General features: G+C 38.1%; 2 protein-coding genes and 1 long non-coding RNA gene across 11 annotated transcripts in view; 2 read left to right on the top strand and 1 right to left on the bottom strand.

Moving 5' to 3' along the window:
• The window catches only part of LOC100651636 (ankyrin-3), a 32,860-nt gene extending 22,340 nt beyond the window's left edge, over nt 1–10,520 (top strand). For 7 of the 8 annotated variants that reach the window (XM_048405104.1, XM_020862619.2, XM_048405103.1 and 4 more), the window contains 2 exons: nt 15–8,595; nt 9,378–10,520. In XM_048405104.1, the coding sequence (XP_048261061.1) occupies nt 15–8,581 (8,567 nt within the window). In that variant the 3' untranslated portion in view covers nt 8,582–8,595; nt 9,378–10,520. Of the gene's footprint in view, nt 1–14; nt 8,596–9,377 lie in introns of those variants that run through there. The other variant, XM_048405105.1, reaches the window with a different exon arrangement.
• A 2,540-nt stretch (nt 10,521–13,060) lies between these two features.
• LOC100651518 (alkylglycerol monooxygenase) lies at nt 13,061–17,741 on the bottom strand. 2 transcript variants are annotated; one of them, XM_003394781.4, is made up of 9 exons: nt 17,363–17,741; nt 16,976–17,100; nt 16,232–16,383; nt 16,047–16,150; nt 14,975–15,137; nt 14,727–14,878; nt 14,192–14,326; nt 13,576–13,689; nt 13,061–13,481 (listed from the first exon to the last, which is right to left on the bottom strand). In XM_003394781.4, exons 1-9 carry the CDS (start codon nt 17,597–17,599, stop codon nt 13,218–13,220), a joined length of 1,446 nt encoding a protein of 481 aa, XP_003394829.2. In that variant the 5' UTR covers nt 17,600–17,741; the 3' UTR covers nt 13,061–13,217. The 2 variants fall into 2 exon arrangements, with proteins under 2 accessions (XP_003394829.2, XP_020718301.2); XM_020862642.2 differs by lacking the exons at nt 13,061–13,481; nt 13,576–13,689 and adding an exon at nt 13,852–14,110.
• On the top strand, nt 16,379–17,072 carry LOC125384941. Its single transcript, XR_007223793.1, has 2 exons — nt 16,379–16,562; nt 16,934–17,072. It is a non-coding gene; the product is annotated as an uncharacterized LOC125384941 (long non-coding RNA).
• Nucleotides 17,742–17,804: the final 63 nt, after the last annotated feature.

The raw sequence follows: 17,804 nt of genomic DNA, 5'->3' as shown, positions 1-17,804 counted from the left end.
CTTGGTTGTTCTAGATGCTGTTACTATCCACGAATTCCTTGCGCAAAAAGCGGCTTGTTCCTTAGAATCTGTAGATGCTAGTTATCCCAGTAAAGTAGTCGGGCAAGAGCAAGACTTGTCGCCCAGTGTCGAGAGACAAACCTATTCGGAGAAGAGAAAATTCTGGGAGGATATTTCGAGGAAACGGGAAAGTTATCAACGATCCGAGTCCGAAATATCGAGAACGTCGCAGTTAACGATAAACGAAAGCGACAGTGAGTATATACAGAATATTACAACAGAGGACACGGCAGATATCGTCCAACAGATGGACAAGTCTGAAACGTTGGAAGATTTGAACGTACCTGATATTTCCGAGTGTTCGGTGGCGGAGAAGGCTCAGTATTTCGAGGAACAGATACAGAAAGAAACCACGAAGATTCCACCAAAGTTGCTTCAACAAGACTCGTTAAAGTCCGAGAAAGAGAAGCTAACGAAAACTAGAATAAGCGACAAAGAAAAGCTGGACAAAGATGAGAAGTACGTAACTGAATTGAAGCAAGTTACAAAGGTGGAAGAAAGGAGAGAAATCGTTAGCTTCGAGACGGAAGAGCGGAAAGAGGTCCAAAGGAAGGAAACGAAAGAAACAATGAAATTGTCTTCTGAAGATGAGAAAGAAAAAGACGAGAGTAAACCAACTTACGTGGATGTAAGTGCTAAAATAGAATTGCCCAGAGCGAAACTCGATGAAACGACCGAAAAAGAAAGTAAACCTGAAAGATCGAAGGAAGATATGGAAAAGATAGATGCCGCGCCTTCTATGCCACCTCTAGAAACAAAGGATAAGCATATAGAAAAGAAAGAGCATGTAGAAAAAGCGGCGGAGCCATCGATGCTGACCGAAGAAAAATCACTCGACACGACGCAGAAGACAGAAGAAAGCGCCGCAGTGGCGGAAGATCAATTAGTTGAATTAAAAGTTGAACGTGTTGCGAAGCAGGAACATAAAACGATTGTTATCACCGAAGTACCTGTACGAGATATTGTAAAAGATGTAAAGCTAGAAAAAGAAGATATAAAACAGTCAATTATGGAATTAAGCGCGAAAGAAGCGAAGGACGTAGAAGAGAAACACAAGGATGTTGTGGAATCTGTGGAAGTAAGTATGCCACAAGAAAGCATAAAGGAAAGAGTAGAAGTAAAGGAGAAAGTGGAAGAACCAACGTTAGAATTAACGACAAAGGAGGAAGATATAAGAGAGAGGATCGAAATAAGCGCGGAAGGAGAGAGAATGAAAGAAAGTATAGAAGAGGAACGAAAGGAAAAGCGAGAAATCGTCGGCGAGGTAATTTTGCAAGAAAGTGCTGAGCAAAGTCCAAAACGACAGAAACGAGGAGAACAGGAGGACACGATCGCGGAGGTAACTGTGAAGGAAGACGGTACGAAGGAAAAGGAAGAATACGAAGAAGAAGCGATCGAAGAACAAGAGGAAGCTGTCGCAGAGGTAGCTGCAGAGAAAGAGAGTACAAAGGAGAAGGAGGAATACAAAGAAGAAGCGATGGAAGAACGAGAGGTCGCGGAAGTAACCGCGAAGGAAGAGAGTACGAAGGAGAAGATGGAAGATAAAGCGAAGGAAGAAGCGATGGAGAAAGTTACCGTAGAAATAGGTGGCGAGGAAAAAGCAAAGGATATCGAGGAGAAAGAAATGGAAGAAAAGAAAGTAACTGACACGCGAGAAAAAGAGACAACGGAAGCGATAACAGAAGCTCCGGTGGAAAGAAAATTACAACGCGAGATAATCACGGAAAGAGAGACGAAAAGGGAAGAGGCGCGAGACGAGGTTGTTAAACACGTAGAAAAAGAGGAAAAAGAAAGTGAAAAAGTTGTTACGGATGTAATCGTACGGGAAAGCGTTAAAACGCCGGAGATAAAAGAGGAAGAAGTTGTTAAAGAGAAATCGACTGGAAGACGCATCATAACGGAAGAAACTACTATCATCTACAAGGTACAGAAAGATGGCACTCTGGTTCAAGAACAGGTATTAAAATCGGTTCAAGTAGAAGGAGGAAGCGAGGCTTTAGCTGCTGCGCTAGTTCAACTTCCCGAAAGTAAGATCGAAACGAAAAGTGTCTACGAAGTGGAATCTATTGGCGAAGTTACGCCAGAAATTACGTTTACAACCGATATCAGGAAGGAGATGCAAAAATTTCTGGAAGGTGAAAGAGCAACGGAAATCGAAGTCAAAGATCAGATGAGGAAGGAGATAACGTCGATCGAACAAGAAAAATCGGAGAAAATGTCTCCTGTTGCGGAATCGATCCAAGAGGTGGAAGACGGAGAAATTAAAGAAAAAAGAGAAGAATCGAGAAAAGAGGAGAGAGAAGAAATTACGCTCGATAAGAATACGGTAACCGAGATGGAAACGAAGCACGTTAGGAAAGAATTCGAGTCGCGTATCCCTGTTTCAACGGCAAAGATAGATAAGGACAAAATACAAAAGGAAACGAAACCGAAGAGTATGACGGAACTAAAACAGCTTCCGAGTAAACTCGAAAGCGACAAGGAATTAAGCACAGAGGAACAAGAAATTTCGCCGACGACTAAAAAGAAAGAGTTCGAATCTCGAATTCCCAAACGCGTTATAGATATCAAGCCAACATCGGATAAAGCTGGAAAGAAGGACACGCACGTTAGAAAAGAGAGCGAATCGTATACGATAACGGAAAAAAAATCGAGCGAAGAGGTGACTTCAAAATTGGAGGAGCATCTAACTACGAAGAGCGAAACGCAAACGTTTTCCAAATCCTTCACCGATCCGCAAGAAGCTTTCAAAATGTTCGAGGATATGGAACGCGCAAAGGGCGAATTTGCGACCGTCACTTCCAAGATCGATCATAAAACTTCCACTATGACGGAAAAGAAGGAAGTGGTGTCTTCGGAGATTTCCAATGGCAAGGACAAAGTAATCACGCTGGAGGAGAAGGAACGCGTGGAGAGAAAGAAATCGTCGGAGTCGCAATTGAAGAAAGAATCGCCAACCGAGACGTTGGAGGAGAAAAAAAGTAAACACGAGGAATTGGATAAAACCGCGATTCAAAAGTTGTCGATGAATTTGACAGATACGCGAGAAATAATAGACGCAGCTGCCTCCGAATCGAGAACCGAAACGAAGAAGGAAGATTTGTTCAAAAAGTTATCCGACAAGGAGGGAGTTATGACTCGCGAGGCGGGTAGTAGCCTGTTAAGAGAAAGCGATGCTGAAGTAGCCATTCGGATAAAGAAAGATATCGGTGAAAAAAGGGATGAGAAGGACGAGGTGAAAACGGTAGAAGGGAAACCGGCGACCGAAAGGATATCCAAACCAGTTGCAGATTCGGATCACATCGAAACGCTGGCACAAGGAGAATCGCGCAAAGAAAGTAAAGAAAGTTTCGATGTTGTTCAATTTGTTCCAAGCGAGAGGAAAACGGAGGAGAAAGACTCGTCGAAGGAAGAAGAAGCGAGCGAAGCAACGGAGGAAGAAGCAACAACACCGAGAGAGAGTTTAGAGGAGAAGCAACGGCTAAAGTTTAAAGAGATCGAGGCACGTACCATAGCGGAGACTTTGATTCAATCGATCGAACAGGAAATCGAAGCAAAATCGGCAGCGGATTTGAAAGCGGAACTACTTAGCAAAGGATATCTAGAGCAAATTATAAGCGAAAGCGTTGAAACGGATCACGAAAAACTGGCTGATGATTTGACGCGCAAGTTCGAAAGTATTATGAAGAAAACGATGGACAAGCAAGCGGCACAAATGAAAATCGACCAAAGTTTAATGGAATCACCGAGACTGAGATCATCGATACAGGAAGAGTCCCTGGACAAAAGTTCCACGAGAGACAGCATAAGCGTCAGCGAAGATATAACTAAAGACGAAGAATCATCTCCGCACGAAAAAGAAGAAAGCTTTCCTCTTTCGTCGTCTCAGGCTAAACTGCAAGACAGGGACATTACCATGAGCCCTAGCAGCATATCGGAGCAAATAGATTTCGAAGAAACCATCGACGTCGATACGAACGAATTGGAAAGCGTGTCGAAACCGACCTCGAGTCCACGATCTGAGAAACAACGATTCACCAAGTCGAGCAGTCAAGTGGAATTGCAAAGAGATTTCCAGAGTGACGTTGGTTTGCCTCGGGATAAGATCGTATCGGAAATTTCAGGTGCCAGAGTTCTGGAAATTCTCGAACCTGGCGTAAATAGTCAATCCAGGGAAGATTCCGTTGACGTGCCTTCTTTAGAAATGGACGAGCATAAAATATCCGAGCAGACAAGCAGGGGAATTCCGTCGTTGCACGAGAGCGCCGAAATGGATTCGTTCGATAAGATGGATCAAGAACGGGATATAACGATAAGTCCTAGTACCGTATCCGAGGATACCAATATAGATTATTCCTTGGTACAGGAGTCTTCTCAGCCTGTTCCGATGCAGAAAGATCTCCCAACGATAAGTACGAGAAGAGCGGACAGCTTCGAAATCGAAAGTCCTCCACTGGTCTCCCCGAAACCGAAAGTTCGCGGGCTTGAAATTAAACCCGTCGATTGGATGATCGGTGACGAGAAAATTGAAATATCGGAAACGCTACAACCGTCCCAGATTTTCAACCAGGAGTTAGAAGCTTACGAATCGATGAAGAAAAAGGAACGATTATCTTCGTTGGATGGATCGACGGATCATGAACAAGAATCCGGTACTAAATCTTCGGAAGAGATTAGCGTGATAGAATCGACGAAAGAGACAGTCGCGGACAATGGTAAGAGTACGACTTCCTCGGTCGGTGAAACGAAATTAACGGCGATCCCTGTCAGCGAACAAGACTTTGAAAGCGAACTGGTGGAAAACAAATTGGACGTTAGTTGTCAGGAATTGGTAGACACGTTACAGCGAGAATACGACGCGAAGACGCCTATCAAAGAGTACATCGAGAGTATTCAACGAGAAATATCTAGCGAACGGATCGTGGAAGCGGAAAAGCGAGAAGTTTTACAGGTAGACGAGTCCGCTTCGCAAGAACGTACAGAGGTTCCAACCGCAACTACGACAGAGAAATCTCTGGAGGAAGAAACTCGAGAGGAAACGACCAAAGAAGACGCGTCTTCGGTTACCGAAACTTCCAAACGCGAGGAAATCCTTTCAAAGTCAGGAATTGAACTGAAATTGGAAAAAACAACGACGGGATCGTTAAAGGAGAGCGAGAAAGCCGCGGAAGAAGTATCGCAAGAAACAGCAGACTCTGAGAAACCAGTACGCGTGGATGACGTATTGAAGGAATGGACGGAAGCTTATTTGTCGAAAATGAAACCCTTGGGCGACGACTATAAAAGGCATATGGAGAAAGCTACGGAGAAACACGATAAGCCTGGAAGATCCACGACAGTTCCTTCCGACACTTGTGCCTTTAAAATAAAAAAAGACGATCTCCCTAGCGTTGATTTAAGCGCACGATACGCTATAACCGTTCTAGATCAGGTAGTTAAAAAAGAAATAGCCGAAGTGAAAGAATCTTTAGAAGCAGCGAAACAAGACCTGATAGAGGAATTAAGCGAAAATAGCGAAACTGTGATTCAAATTAAAGATTCCCCTTCAGAGTTCCGATTTAAATTACAACCCGAATCCATTCCGAACGATTTACCATTTTTATACACACCGTCGTTCCCTGAACAACAACCGCACGAATCGGATACCGAAGCTGTAAAGAGCGAATCTCCCATCGATAAGTCGATGCCGTACGAAACAAAAGATAGTACTGAAAGTAAAATGGAATTAGAAGAATCTACTTCTAGTAGTATCGAAGAACCGATACATCTACAAGGAGACACACCTGTGATTAAAACCGAAAAGTCTGATGTAGAGACTGCTGCGATAACCGTCCACGAAGATACGAGAGACGACGAAGAAGAACATCTTAGTCCTGTACCTGCTAGCAGATCAGGCTCGGACATAGACAATAAAGACGAGAGTTCTTCTTTGGCCTTGCCACGCCCGGTACTCAGAAGACGGCAGAAACCCGGTAGAAGTTCCAAACGCGTCGCATCTGACAGCGACGCGGATCTTGGTTCTAGTTCCGGCGAGAGTAGCAATTACCAATCTTGCGATTACGAGATCGGTAGTGGCAGCCGACCTAGTTCTTCCGACGTAGAGGCTTTGCAATCCTGTGGCGTACCTTCTGCGACGGCTTCGGAATACGAAACTGCGATGATGTCTATCGAGCATTCTTCCTCTTCGAAACCAACCTCTCAGGAGTACCATACAGCAGCCACCACGATGAGCTCGCGCGAGTCTATGAAATCTCTGACGTCTTTGAGTTCGGGTCACCTTGGTAGCATCGACAGTACCAGCGAATTGTCGGAGACGTTGGTGCCTTCCGAAACCGACGCAGAGAAAGAAGAAGCGGAAGAACGTCTCGACGGTGCTCTGGAGGAAGAGCACACCGAACAGTCGGATTCTTCGGGCAGCGATATACCGATCGACGAACCGATAGACAACATCTATAGCAGTATACCTTGCCGTATGAAGCGATCTTCCGAAATGATTTTCCCACAGGTCCTCGATAACGCCGCTCTCGAGGTTGAATCCACGGAGGAACTGACGACGAAAGACGCCAAAGGAATTGATTTTGCTACGTCTACCTTGACCACGATACCCGGTACTCTTCGATCTGTAGATATAATGACATCACGGGTTTCCGAGGACGGCGTACAGAGTGTATGCACCCAAGTGATTTCGACTCAAACTACGTCCGAGATCGAACCATCCTTCGAAAAGGCGGAGAGCGAAGCTCTCGACGCGGGAACAGCCGAAAAGGACACGGAGGAAGTAACGTTGGACGTACCGACGACGACAGAGTCCGAGCTCTTGGAACAAAAATACGTTGCGGCAGGTGTATCCAGCGAGAGTCCTGAAATGTCCATGCAGACGTCTACGCCATCGATGATACAGCAGACGAGTATGTCGACGTCGTCGACATCGGGCGTGTCCATAGATACGGTCGTAGGAAAGGAGAAATCAGACCGTCATTCACCGGATAGCGATTCTTTCGAGATGGTTGACAAGCCTGATATCATCGATGACTTTGTAGTCATAGAAGAAGTCGGCAAAGAGGCTGAAGAATACGATTCCGAAGGTAAAAGTATACGTATCAGTTCCATACCGCAAGCGAGTAGCAAACAGTACGATCGGGATCTTGAAAACCTTATAACCGAAAACAAGCAAGATTCGCAAGTATCGACCAGTCAAACATCGAAAAATAACGAATTATTCGATTTCGAGACGGAAGAAAGTCCACCCCAAATTTCAAACGACGATCAGTATTCGCAGTCGTATTCGGACGAGGAGCAATACGAAGGAGGGAAGAAATGGATAGAAATGCAATTTCATGCTGATCCTCGAGTCTACGATATCGAATACGATCGAGGCCCTCTGGAAGATATCAAGGAGGAGGAAATTACCGACTTCGAGGCTGGCAGTAGTAGATTTGGAAGTTTGGGTAGCCATAAAGAATCGATAGGAAGCGTGGGTAGTATGCGCGGTAGCTTTGGAAGTACGCCCGATTATGATGTCTTGACGGGTAAAAAGTATTTCACTAGACCATCCGATCACGATAACGTATCATTGAGCTCGTTGCAAGAATTCGAAAACTTGGAGAGCGCCGTCGCTGCTGAAAATTCTAAAAGATTACAATGCGGTTCGCACGATTCCGTTAACAACGGTAGTCTTCCAAGAAGGTACATGACTAGCCGATCCGGTCACGGTGACGATATCTCACTGTCCTCGTTGAAGGATTTCGAAGGATTGGAAAAAGCGTGCAGGGAAGCGCACTTGATCGAATTGCGCGCCAGAGAGGAAGAGGATTTGCTGGAACACGAAAGTCCCGAGAACAAGTACAAATTGGAAAGTCTACCGCGAACGAGGATCGATACAAGTACGGCTGGCTCGTTCAACGCGAGCACGTCGGGGTCGGATGATTACGAGAAGAGAATAAAAGAGATCGACGAGATCATACGAATAGCTCAGTCGAACGTGGAAAAATTTGATCGGCAGGATGATACGACGGAGGACATTTCGCAAATCGAAATTACGGACGTCGAGAAAATCGGAACTCAAGTTGGTGTGCAATCTATCTCGAAGCCGGAGGAACCGGAAACTGTATTACCTCTCCAAAGGGAGAGCAACGTTATGGAAACGAGTACCGATTCTCTCGAGCTGGAAGATAATATGGATAAAAAGCATCACCCGTTGTGTCGAAGCTCCGATTCGCTAGAAATGAAAACCACGCTAGACTTTCCCTCGTTAAGTTCTGACTCGTTGAATAACGTGCGAGATGCAAAGGAAATGCAGTCGGATGTAGCCGAACATGCGAGCAGCGTTAGACGTATTTCTTCGGATTCTCTGGATATGCCTCTGTTGGAACCGCAAGATGCCGAAGGTCGTGAGAGGCCAAGCAACGAAGACGATCATTCGGATGGCGTCTCGTCGGACAATTCTCTAGAGCAAAGGTCGGAAACGGTGGACACCGATAAAAGTGATAAAATGAGGACAACACCAAGCGCTAATACATAGGAATATTTTCGTAGGTATGTATCATATGAAAAGATTATGTTCGACAATTATGGTTCTACCGTAGTCATCGTAGCGTGTACTACCTTTTGCCCTTTACTTTGTGTCATCGCCGACAAAATTGCGTGAATTCTAATCCTTGGCGCGGTAGTAACGCTCGCTACACAAGCGTACAACTAAGATTAACCATACAGAGCTACGCTAAATTTTTATCGCGACTGTTGCTCGTCGAGACATTGGATAATTGGTTCAAGAATAAAAAGTATACGAATGATTTCTATTCGTTCGCTTAGTTCCTTTAAACTTCATTGTCACGTTGTAGTGGCCAATTTCGTATGATTATTCGAACGATTAATTATTACCGAAGAACCACTTCGTACGGGTATCGTTACGACTGTCTTAGATCTATTAAAGATCCTTAAAACATTCTGAAAAATTCGAACGCTTGTTTTCTAAGAATTTTCAAGAACGGTCTTCGGGAATATGCATTGTCAGAGCGAATATTCGTAACGAGTAATTTTAATATCCGAACGCTATGAAATTTTTACTTCGACGCGTATAATTCTTTCAGACAGAGTTCCTTTTTTTTTTTATACTTCGCATATCATTCGAAGACTCATTTTTTCCTATGCAAAGAGATCGTTTTTAATAACATTCAGCTACGCTTCTTATGGACGATCCGTGATGAAAAATATTTGAGAAAATTTGTCCTTCTATTGTATCATAGTATATCTATATCCATAGATGTTGCTCGTTAGATATCGTGCACTTGAATATTAAACTCGTTATCTCGTTACAGATAGTGGACCATCAAAGTGAATTTGTTACAACATTGGTTCTTAAGGCTACAACGATGTATTATCGAGCCGGTTCAAATGCTTTACGTATACAGCATAATATGAAAAATGATGTACTAAAGAAATACTTGCGCGCTGTGCATATGCAAGATATTAACGCATTTACCTTTATTTTATGCAATGTTTTATAAGAATACGTAACTTGTTTTACGATGCTTAAGTCGAATAGTTATGATCTTTAAAATATAGGATTGTTATCAAAATGAGATAGGAATACGAATGACGCTTACTTATTTCATATTAAATCCGTACTAGAATGTAATTGCTTTCGATTTACTTGTTTAAATAATTACGAATATCTTGCTTCGTTGTTCACGTTTGTTTGTAGTAATTAAGTTTATATCGCAAAATTGTACCTTTGAATGTTATTCATATTGTCCTACTTGTATGATAATACTATTTACATAAAATGTCATGTTTTGTAAATTTTCGATTATAACGTGTCTTTGTGACTACGCTTTCTTAAGGTGTTGACAGTTATGAACACTTTATATTGCATACTGATTTTCAGAAACGTTTACGAGCTCTAATACTCGTTAATCTTAATTGCAAGTGTTCACGAAAGAACAAATATATTAATTAAATAGAAAATTTTATATACGAACCGTAATATTTAAGGTTTTAGGAGAAAACTATCAAGAGAATGAATTCTCTACTTAATATACGATGCATATGTGCAAATGTTGTAGACATTTTTTGTATGCGAAATTTTAAACAATTACGAAACTTTGCTTTCATCTATTTGCTGACGATAAATTTGATGTATTTTATCGGTCATGCGAATTTTATGTTACAAAATTTTAACGATGTCTTTCATTTGTCTTCATAATCTGTTTCTTTCTTCATCGATGAAAATATAAATCTATATGAACCAAATAATATCATCATTTATTGAAACCCCAATGTTCATCGCAATCGATAGTTGCTTGGATAACATACTTGATAGAACTTCAATTATAATAGAGCAATAACTTTGTCTATGCGTAAGGTAATTAATAAACGCAAAATCATACGCCCAAATAACAAGATATTGTAAAATAAAATGAAGAAAACAATGAAGAAATACAAAATACATTCAACATTCACGAAGGCCTTTTTTCGGTAGTTCCTTGCATCCTTTATTTAAAAATAAATCATCGCTCTTGCAAGCATTCGTACATCTTCTTTCGCCTCTCTCACACGTTACATATGTTTTTGTATTTTCTATAAGTATGTCTATGAGTATGTTCTCGATTTTAAAGTGCTATAACAAAAACTGATTGATAGCTGCAATTCACTTAGAATTTATCGATTGCACGATAAATATCTACAATTATAAATAAATTCATAACAATATCTGTTGCATGTGATTGTCAAAAAAAAAAGAAACAAAAACGTAAATTTGAAATTTATAAAATTTTAAGAATATACTTTTTGATTTTGTTATATAACATTAGCAAGTCATTTTGTTGTATCATTTAGTAAATGAATAAGAGAAACTATTTGAGAACTAACTGTATTAAATATAGAAATTATGCAAACTATTGTACGGTTGGAGCGTCTAGACCCAAATGGGATATTTCTACTATAGAATAGTATTATAGGATAATACTACTTACATTAACTTACTAACAATAGCTATAGTTTTATTACTAAACAATTAATGGCTTTATTATTTTTATCAGTCGCCAACTTCATTTCCAAATATAATTTTTATCCATATTAGTTTCAGCAGAGATCGATCGTTACACAATTTTTCTATTTATTTTCTTAATCATGATTCATGTTGAGTATTACTTGATGTTGATATTCTTTAGCCTGACGTACTCGTTTATGGTATACACCGACACATCGAGAGCGCATAATACCAAAGATAATGATAAAAACCAGAAGACTGTCGATATTTATGTTCCTCGGAGATTATTTATGTGATTGTATGTGCGTTACGCTATTTCATCGTTTCCTTAAATGATGTATCGAAGTTCGTCAACTTCGAGCGTCTTTCGTAGTAAGTAAGTATCAAGTGTTCTACCAAACGGAGTGAATTATGAACTTTGTTCAATTTTCACATTGTTTCACCTAACATGAACATAAATATGAATTAAAAGATGTGATTTTTAATACTTAGGATCATTTGAAAAGCATAAGATTTTAGGTAATTGAATGTATTCTAACATTTTTGTAACTTGGAATCTTGTAATTTCGTAAGAAATAAACATAACGAAAATTATAATCTATCCCACTTGGAATTGTATAATCCCATTTACCTAATTGCAAGTAGTTTCGCTCTACTTTTAAATACATATAGCAGATATATTTTGAATCACCCTGTCCAGTTTAATTTTTTGCACGCGTAAAGAAAAAGTACGATACTCTTTAACTTTTAAATATCTTGTAACTTTCAAATTGATCTTGCACAAAACAGGAATGAAACAGATGATTACTATAAATTCGCAAAATCCTGTAACTTCTTCTCTGTAACATCCTGTACGATACTTGCATATACCTAAGTAAGCACATAAAACTATTTATAAATTTTATCTGCGGAACAATCTGCTGCAAGGCATATATTCGAGTTAACAATGCCACTTGACATCTCGCATTCTAAACATACTTTGAACAACGGGTATCTAAACCTGTTGCATACGTGAAGGAAGGAGTAATTCAGGAATTTTAAAGCTTCCAATTTTTTAATCCAATCAAATACTGTGTCATGAAATTTCGTATAAGAAATATTTGGTAATTATTTATAAAGGGACCCACCTCGCCGATTTCGATGATTCTTGAATATGTTGTAGAAATTAACATTTTGAATATTATCCATTCGCATTATAAACAAAAGATAAGAGCTAGGTTTCGGTTGATTTTTGTATTTGTTGGTTCGGTTATTGTACTTGCCTGCCTCAAGGCTGCCACAGATGCACAATTACACGCACAATTACACGCGCAATTCACCGTCGCGGTAGCGACAATCTTTTTGCCAATGTATATTTCAGAAACTAAGGCTGAATGGGAGTTACAAGCATAGGAAAAAGTTGTTCAAAATGTGGATATCTAGAACATATTCAGAAATCATCGAAATTGACGAGCTGCTTTGTTAATAATTGCCAAATGTTTTCACTATGCAACGATGAAACAAGTACATAGAGTGTAAGAAAAATTCTATTTTTTTGTGGTTTCTATAAAATTCAAAGAACCAAGGGAGCCTGTTGGAAATAAAGTCAGAATGGATCGAAGATTTAAAGGAGACCAATGACGTAAGTTCAGGTAGAAACCTGATTATTATAAATCAAAGTTTTATAGATCTTGTTCACAATTTCTTTTATATATAACAGCAGTATATATATAGTAGTATATACATGATATTTTTAATTACTATATTAATCGTATTCAAAAAGTTATGTTATTTTCTTATTGCTTGTAGAATAATTTATTCAACTTTTTTATGTAACGATCATATAATACTCTGAAATGAACGAATACTGAATGCGAAAGACATTTCATTATCTATATATTTCTATATTAATTGTGAAAACGTTTTGTAGAATTACGAATATGCCTATGTACAGGATATAGCCAGTTTTTTATTCAAACGAGGATAACTATGGATAAACCCTCACGGTCGTGTCAATAAATACTTAATTTCTATATTCCACGATATTTATTGTCTGTGAAATGTGTACAACAATGATATCGAATAATGTATTATTTATCACATAAATATCAATGTGATAAAATAATCATATATAATGTAAATAGGCAATTCATGTGTAAATATTTTCATTATGCTCCGTAACATTATTTTAATTCCTATATCTTCTCACATTTATAAAATTTGATTTTACTGCATGGAGAAAATGTAAAATCCAAATACAAAACGAAGTTACATATACATAATAGATATATAAATTTATTGAAGAATATATTCTAGAGAAACTTAAATAAATAAGGCATCGAATGAATTCCAAAATTCCAGCATATTTTGATTTATCAAATAGTAAACCAATAGTGGTAAGAGCAAGCAAATTATTAATAACGATAAATCCCGACGACGTGGTCCTTAAATCCTATATAGAAAAGTATTTGATATTTTAAAAATAGACAAGTACAACGTTTGAGCATATAAAGAAACAAAGATAATTAAATTATTACGATCCTCACCTGTGTTTCCTCGTATATTTGAAGATGATGATAAACAACTAGGCAAAAGTGTATAATTACGTAAATGTTTTGCCACTGCGGTATATAATTATCATATTTAATCCTAGATGTAACCTATTGGAAATAACGACAATGATATTATTACCATAAACGTGCTTTGAAATAAATCTATTTATGGTTATGAGATTCAGTGATCATGTGGTGAAGAATACCCATAGTAAAACCAAACCGGTTTATGTGGTCTTGTTGGTGATTCAAACTAGTACCTGTGTCATATCGGCATTCGCTGTTATATACCAATTACATAAATCCACTAGTATTCTTAAAAGCGAATTATATATTCGTAAATATTACTTAACGACGCTTCCGAACGTTTGCAGCGAGCTCATTTTACTTTCATACAAGTACTTTCATACAATCTAATTCTCTTTCTATCGGTTGAATTATTCATAAAATATCGTTGGTAACGTATGAGAACATAATGCAGTGTACAACAGGAGATAGTACTTTTTTCAAATACATTTGTGAGTCGAGTCTAATAATAACAGTAACGATATGTAATACCGATGATAATGTAGTCGCAACAACGTAAAAGTGTATGAAACATAAAACTTACGTTAATTTTATATTTATCCAGACCTAAGCGAGGAATACCTGGAAACCAACTAGGACCTTTCCAGATAACACCTAACTTGTCCATAAAAGTTGACATCCGTATAACCTTTTTAATTAATTCTGCGGTGTAAAATGTCTATAACAATTCAAAATTATTATATTTTATATTAACAAATGAAATCTGTGTTATGCTATATGCTGGACTAAATATATCTGAACGTATATTGAACAAACAAGCATTGCTATAAACAACATGCATTAGTATATTAGAGGCAAAATTATTGTAAATTACGTATAAACATAAATAATTTAATTTGTAACTTTCATATCGGTGCAATTGAAAATATTAGATATACAAATTAATCTATAAATGAACGAATCAAAGTATGGATTACTACAGTTCATTAAAATATAGATTAGCTCGTGTCAATCGAACACATATTTACATAACTGATTGTTAGTTTATGTAACAGAATGATCGTTCGTTTCATTAACGGTTAAATAAAGAGATATGGTCTAAACAGATATGACCTTACCTGTAAATACAGGGGATTAAAAGATCGAGCGCTAACAACTAAGCCATAAATTATCTCTTCCTTTTCTTTTTCTCGCATGAATGTTCCAAATAATTTATCCCATATAATGAGAACGCCACCGTAATTTTTGTCCAGGCAATATAAGTTGCAACCTATCCACGATATATAATAATTGTAGTTGATAATAATCGCAACAATGATTACTAACAATATCGTTTAATATAATATAAGACCCATCTGTCTTTTACCATGATGTACACGATGATGTTTTGGTGTGTTGAATATTAGCTCGAACGGTCCAAGATCATCGATGACAGTCGTATGAATCCATAATTGATAAATTAAATTAAACTGATTATGTACGATGAAATGCGATGGCGGTATAAATAATGCAAGAGGTAAATATAACATCTGTAAACAGATTACACACATGTATCTCTACAATATAGCGTGGAATAACATTTTTGCATATTTGCACGATATCAACGCATGCCCTCTTAACTCGATATTTTATTATTATATCGTATATATACTCGATATTTTATCTTTGGAAAAAATTTATCCTATAACGTTACAACGTTTATGCAAGATTGTTTATTTATAATTACAAAGTTACGTCATATCGATAGAATATGCTTTAGATATTTCAGAAAGATGTAATTTACAAAGATGTGATTAACAGCAAAATTAAAGCATCGCGAAATTTTTATTGAATATATTTTCATCTCCTGAACAAAAATTATACGTTAATCTGCCTAGGACCAATTCGAAGAATCAAGCCTCTATCAACTTCAACCTTGTTGAGAATAAATTGATTTTAAGGGAAATACTACAACTTTTCACTGCTCCTATTAAATACGAGGTTTCGATCTTCGCATTTACAGCGATTTGAGTCAGGAAAATAATTCTTCAATTTCCGAAGACACATTTAGTTCCGTAAAATTGTTGAGAAAAACGGTATCTTGACTTGTCCATCCTGCTGACTAGTGTAAAAGTGTCTACAACGATATAAGCGATGTAAATGGCAAAATACATTTAACAAAAGTAAATTCGCTTTGCTTGTGTTTTTTTTTAATGTTACAACAATTCAGAGATCCATACCCTTTTCGGCAAAAGTTCCAAGATCTTTCAATTTTGCTGTCAAATGTATCTTTGAAATCGTTTGATAAATTCTTTCTTTCATTGTTGCTTCATTTACATATAAATAAAAAAAAAAAAAAAAACGCAATGTGTACGCAGATATGCGAAACATCGAATTTCCCTTCTTTTCTTCATTTCGTAGCGTGGAACGTATCTGTATGTAACACGAGCGATACTTACGAAATTACACCAGTGTTGCAAGATGGATTGCCGCAGACCAACCGCGAGATTGAATTCTTCGCTGCTATGATGTACTTGATGCTGAGCCCATAAAAAGTGTATCTCTGTAAACGGGCGAGAAACAGTATAAATTTGTCAAGTAGAGGATGGACAATCACACACACATGGTTGGATAGGAATTTAACCGTGGTTACTGCGGTGAACCCAATAGTAACAGAAATCCACCCCCACGGCAGTGATACACCAAGTCCATAGAGAGTTCCAAGGCAGATTCCACCAGCGACATCTCTCGTAAATTACGATGTACGCGTAATATTCGGCACCACGGAAGAGAGTACTGGAAGGTATCGTTGAAGATATTAGAGTCGAATCACCCACTTCATCGTCGAGACGTTAATTAGCAGATAATTCATTTACAAAAAAGAATCGAACTTATTTCCGTGTTATTATTAATTTGCAAAGTTTGATCGCGATTTTCGGTCAAAAGATACGATGATACTTCGGATAAGATGGCAGGTAATATATGTCGATGTACCAAGTACCGTGTCAATTAAAAATACGCATTAAGATCACTAGGACGTAAATAGATTTCGTATCTTTGAACGATTCGATCATATTCGCCATTAAGAAAATCTAATTTTTGTTTCGCTGGACTGGATAAGCAATAGAAATGTTTTAGATGCTATTATCGAAAAGTTATAAATCGGTATATTGTATATATGATAATTATGAGGCAATTTGTAATTCCTAAAACGATATACGTAAATATAACAGGACGGTTCTTTTATTACCATTGAAACCCATAAAGAAAGATTTTATTTTATCGTTGCAATTTATTTTCATAATATCGTACCAGTGTTTAAAATTTGTCTTTCTTAATTACAAAGAGCGGTAATTGCGGATACATTTCAAAAATTACCTATGCTTACCGGCTAGTTTCTTGCAATATCCATTGAGACAAGGAAGTCACTTGATCGTTCAAGCGGAATCTTTTCTTCTTAAAGGCCAGTATAATATGCTCAAATACGATAAGGACCAAAAATGGTAACCATACCTACGTATACATTTATCTTATCTTAATTGATGCAATATTTATGTTTGTTACAGTGTTATCGATAACGTACGTATCTACATATTATTTCATAAACTTCGCAATATACGAAATTTTGTCTTCTTTACCGAATACCATATTAAAATTTAACGTAAAAATATACAAAACTTACTATTCGTTAATTATATAAATAATTTTGCGGCAGCAACGGTGAAAAGAGACGCGTCTCGCGCTTTATATTATTATAAAATATAAATGTGGTTACCTGCTGCTGATAATCGGGAACTTCGTGTGGGAATTCGAAAATTGTCTCATAGGGGTTAACAAGATACCAGAGTTTCCCTGTGTGTTTTAACTGATCGATCAAATTAGCCTTAGAAATATTCATTTCGTTCGTTGCTATAGTACGTTGCACTTTGACGTTCAGATAAATACTGTTGAACGACGAAACAAAGTAAACCCAGTGAAGCGCTATAACTGCATCCGATTCTCTTTTAGTCATCGAACAGAGTGCACGTATCGTTTATATATGTAAGTTCGAGCTAACCGAGGACACGTGAGTATGTACGCGCGATGTTTCTTTCACGGCCGTATGTGGTAAAGGCGCGACAATGAAGATAGCATCTTATTCGAATTAAACTATGCTAAATATATCGATGGTTGCTAAAAATAAAGATTGAATGGAATTAAACTGCACTCTGCGACAC

The sequence above is a fragment of the Bombus terrestris genome, chromosome 4, assembly GCF_910591885.1.
Source record: "Bombus terrestris chromosome 4, iyBomTerr1.2, whole genome shotgun sequence".
Taxonomy (NCBI): domain Eukaryota; kingdom Metazoa; phylum Arthropoda; class Insecta; order Hymenoptera; family Apidae; genus Bombus; species Bombus terrestris.
The sequence above is the reverse complement of the archived record's forward strand: the minus strand, read 5'-3'. Positions and strand labels throughout refer to the sequence as shown.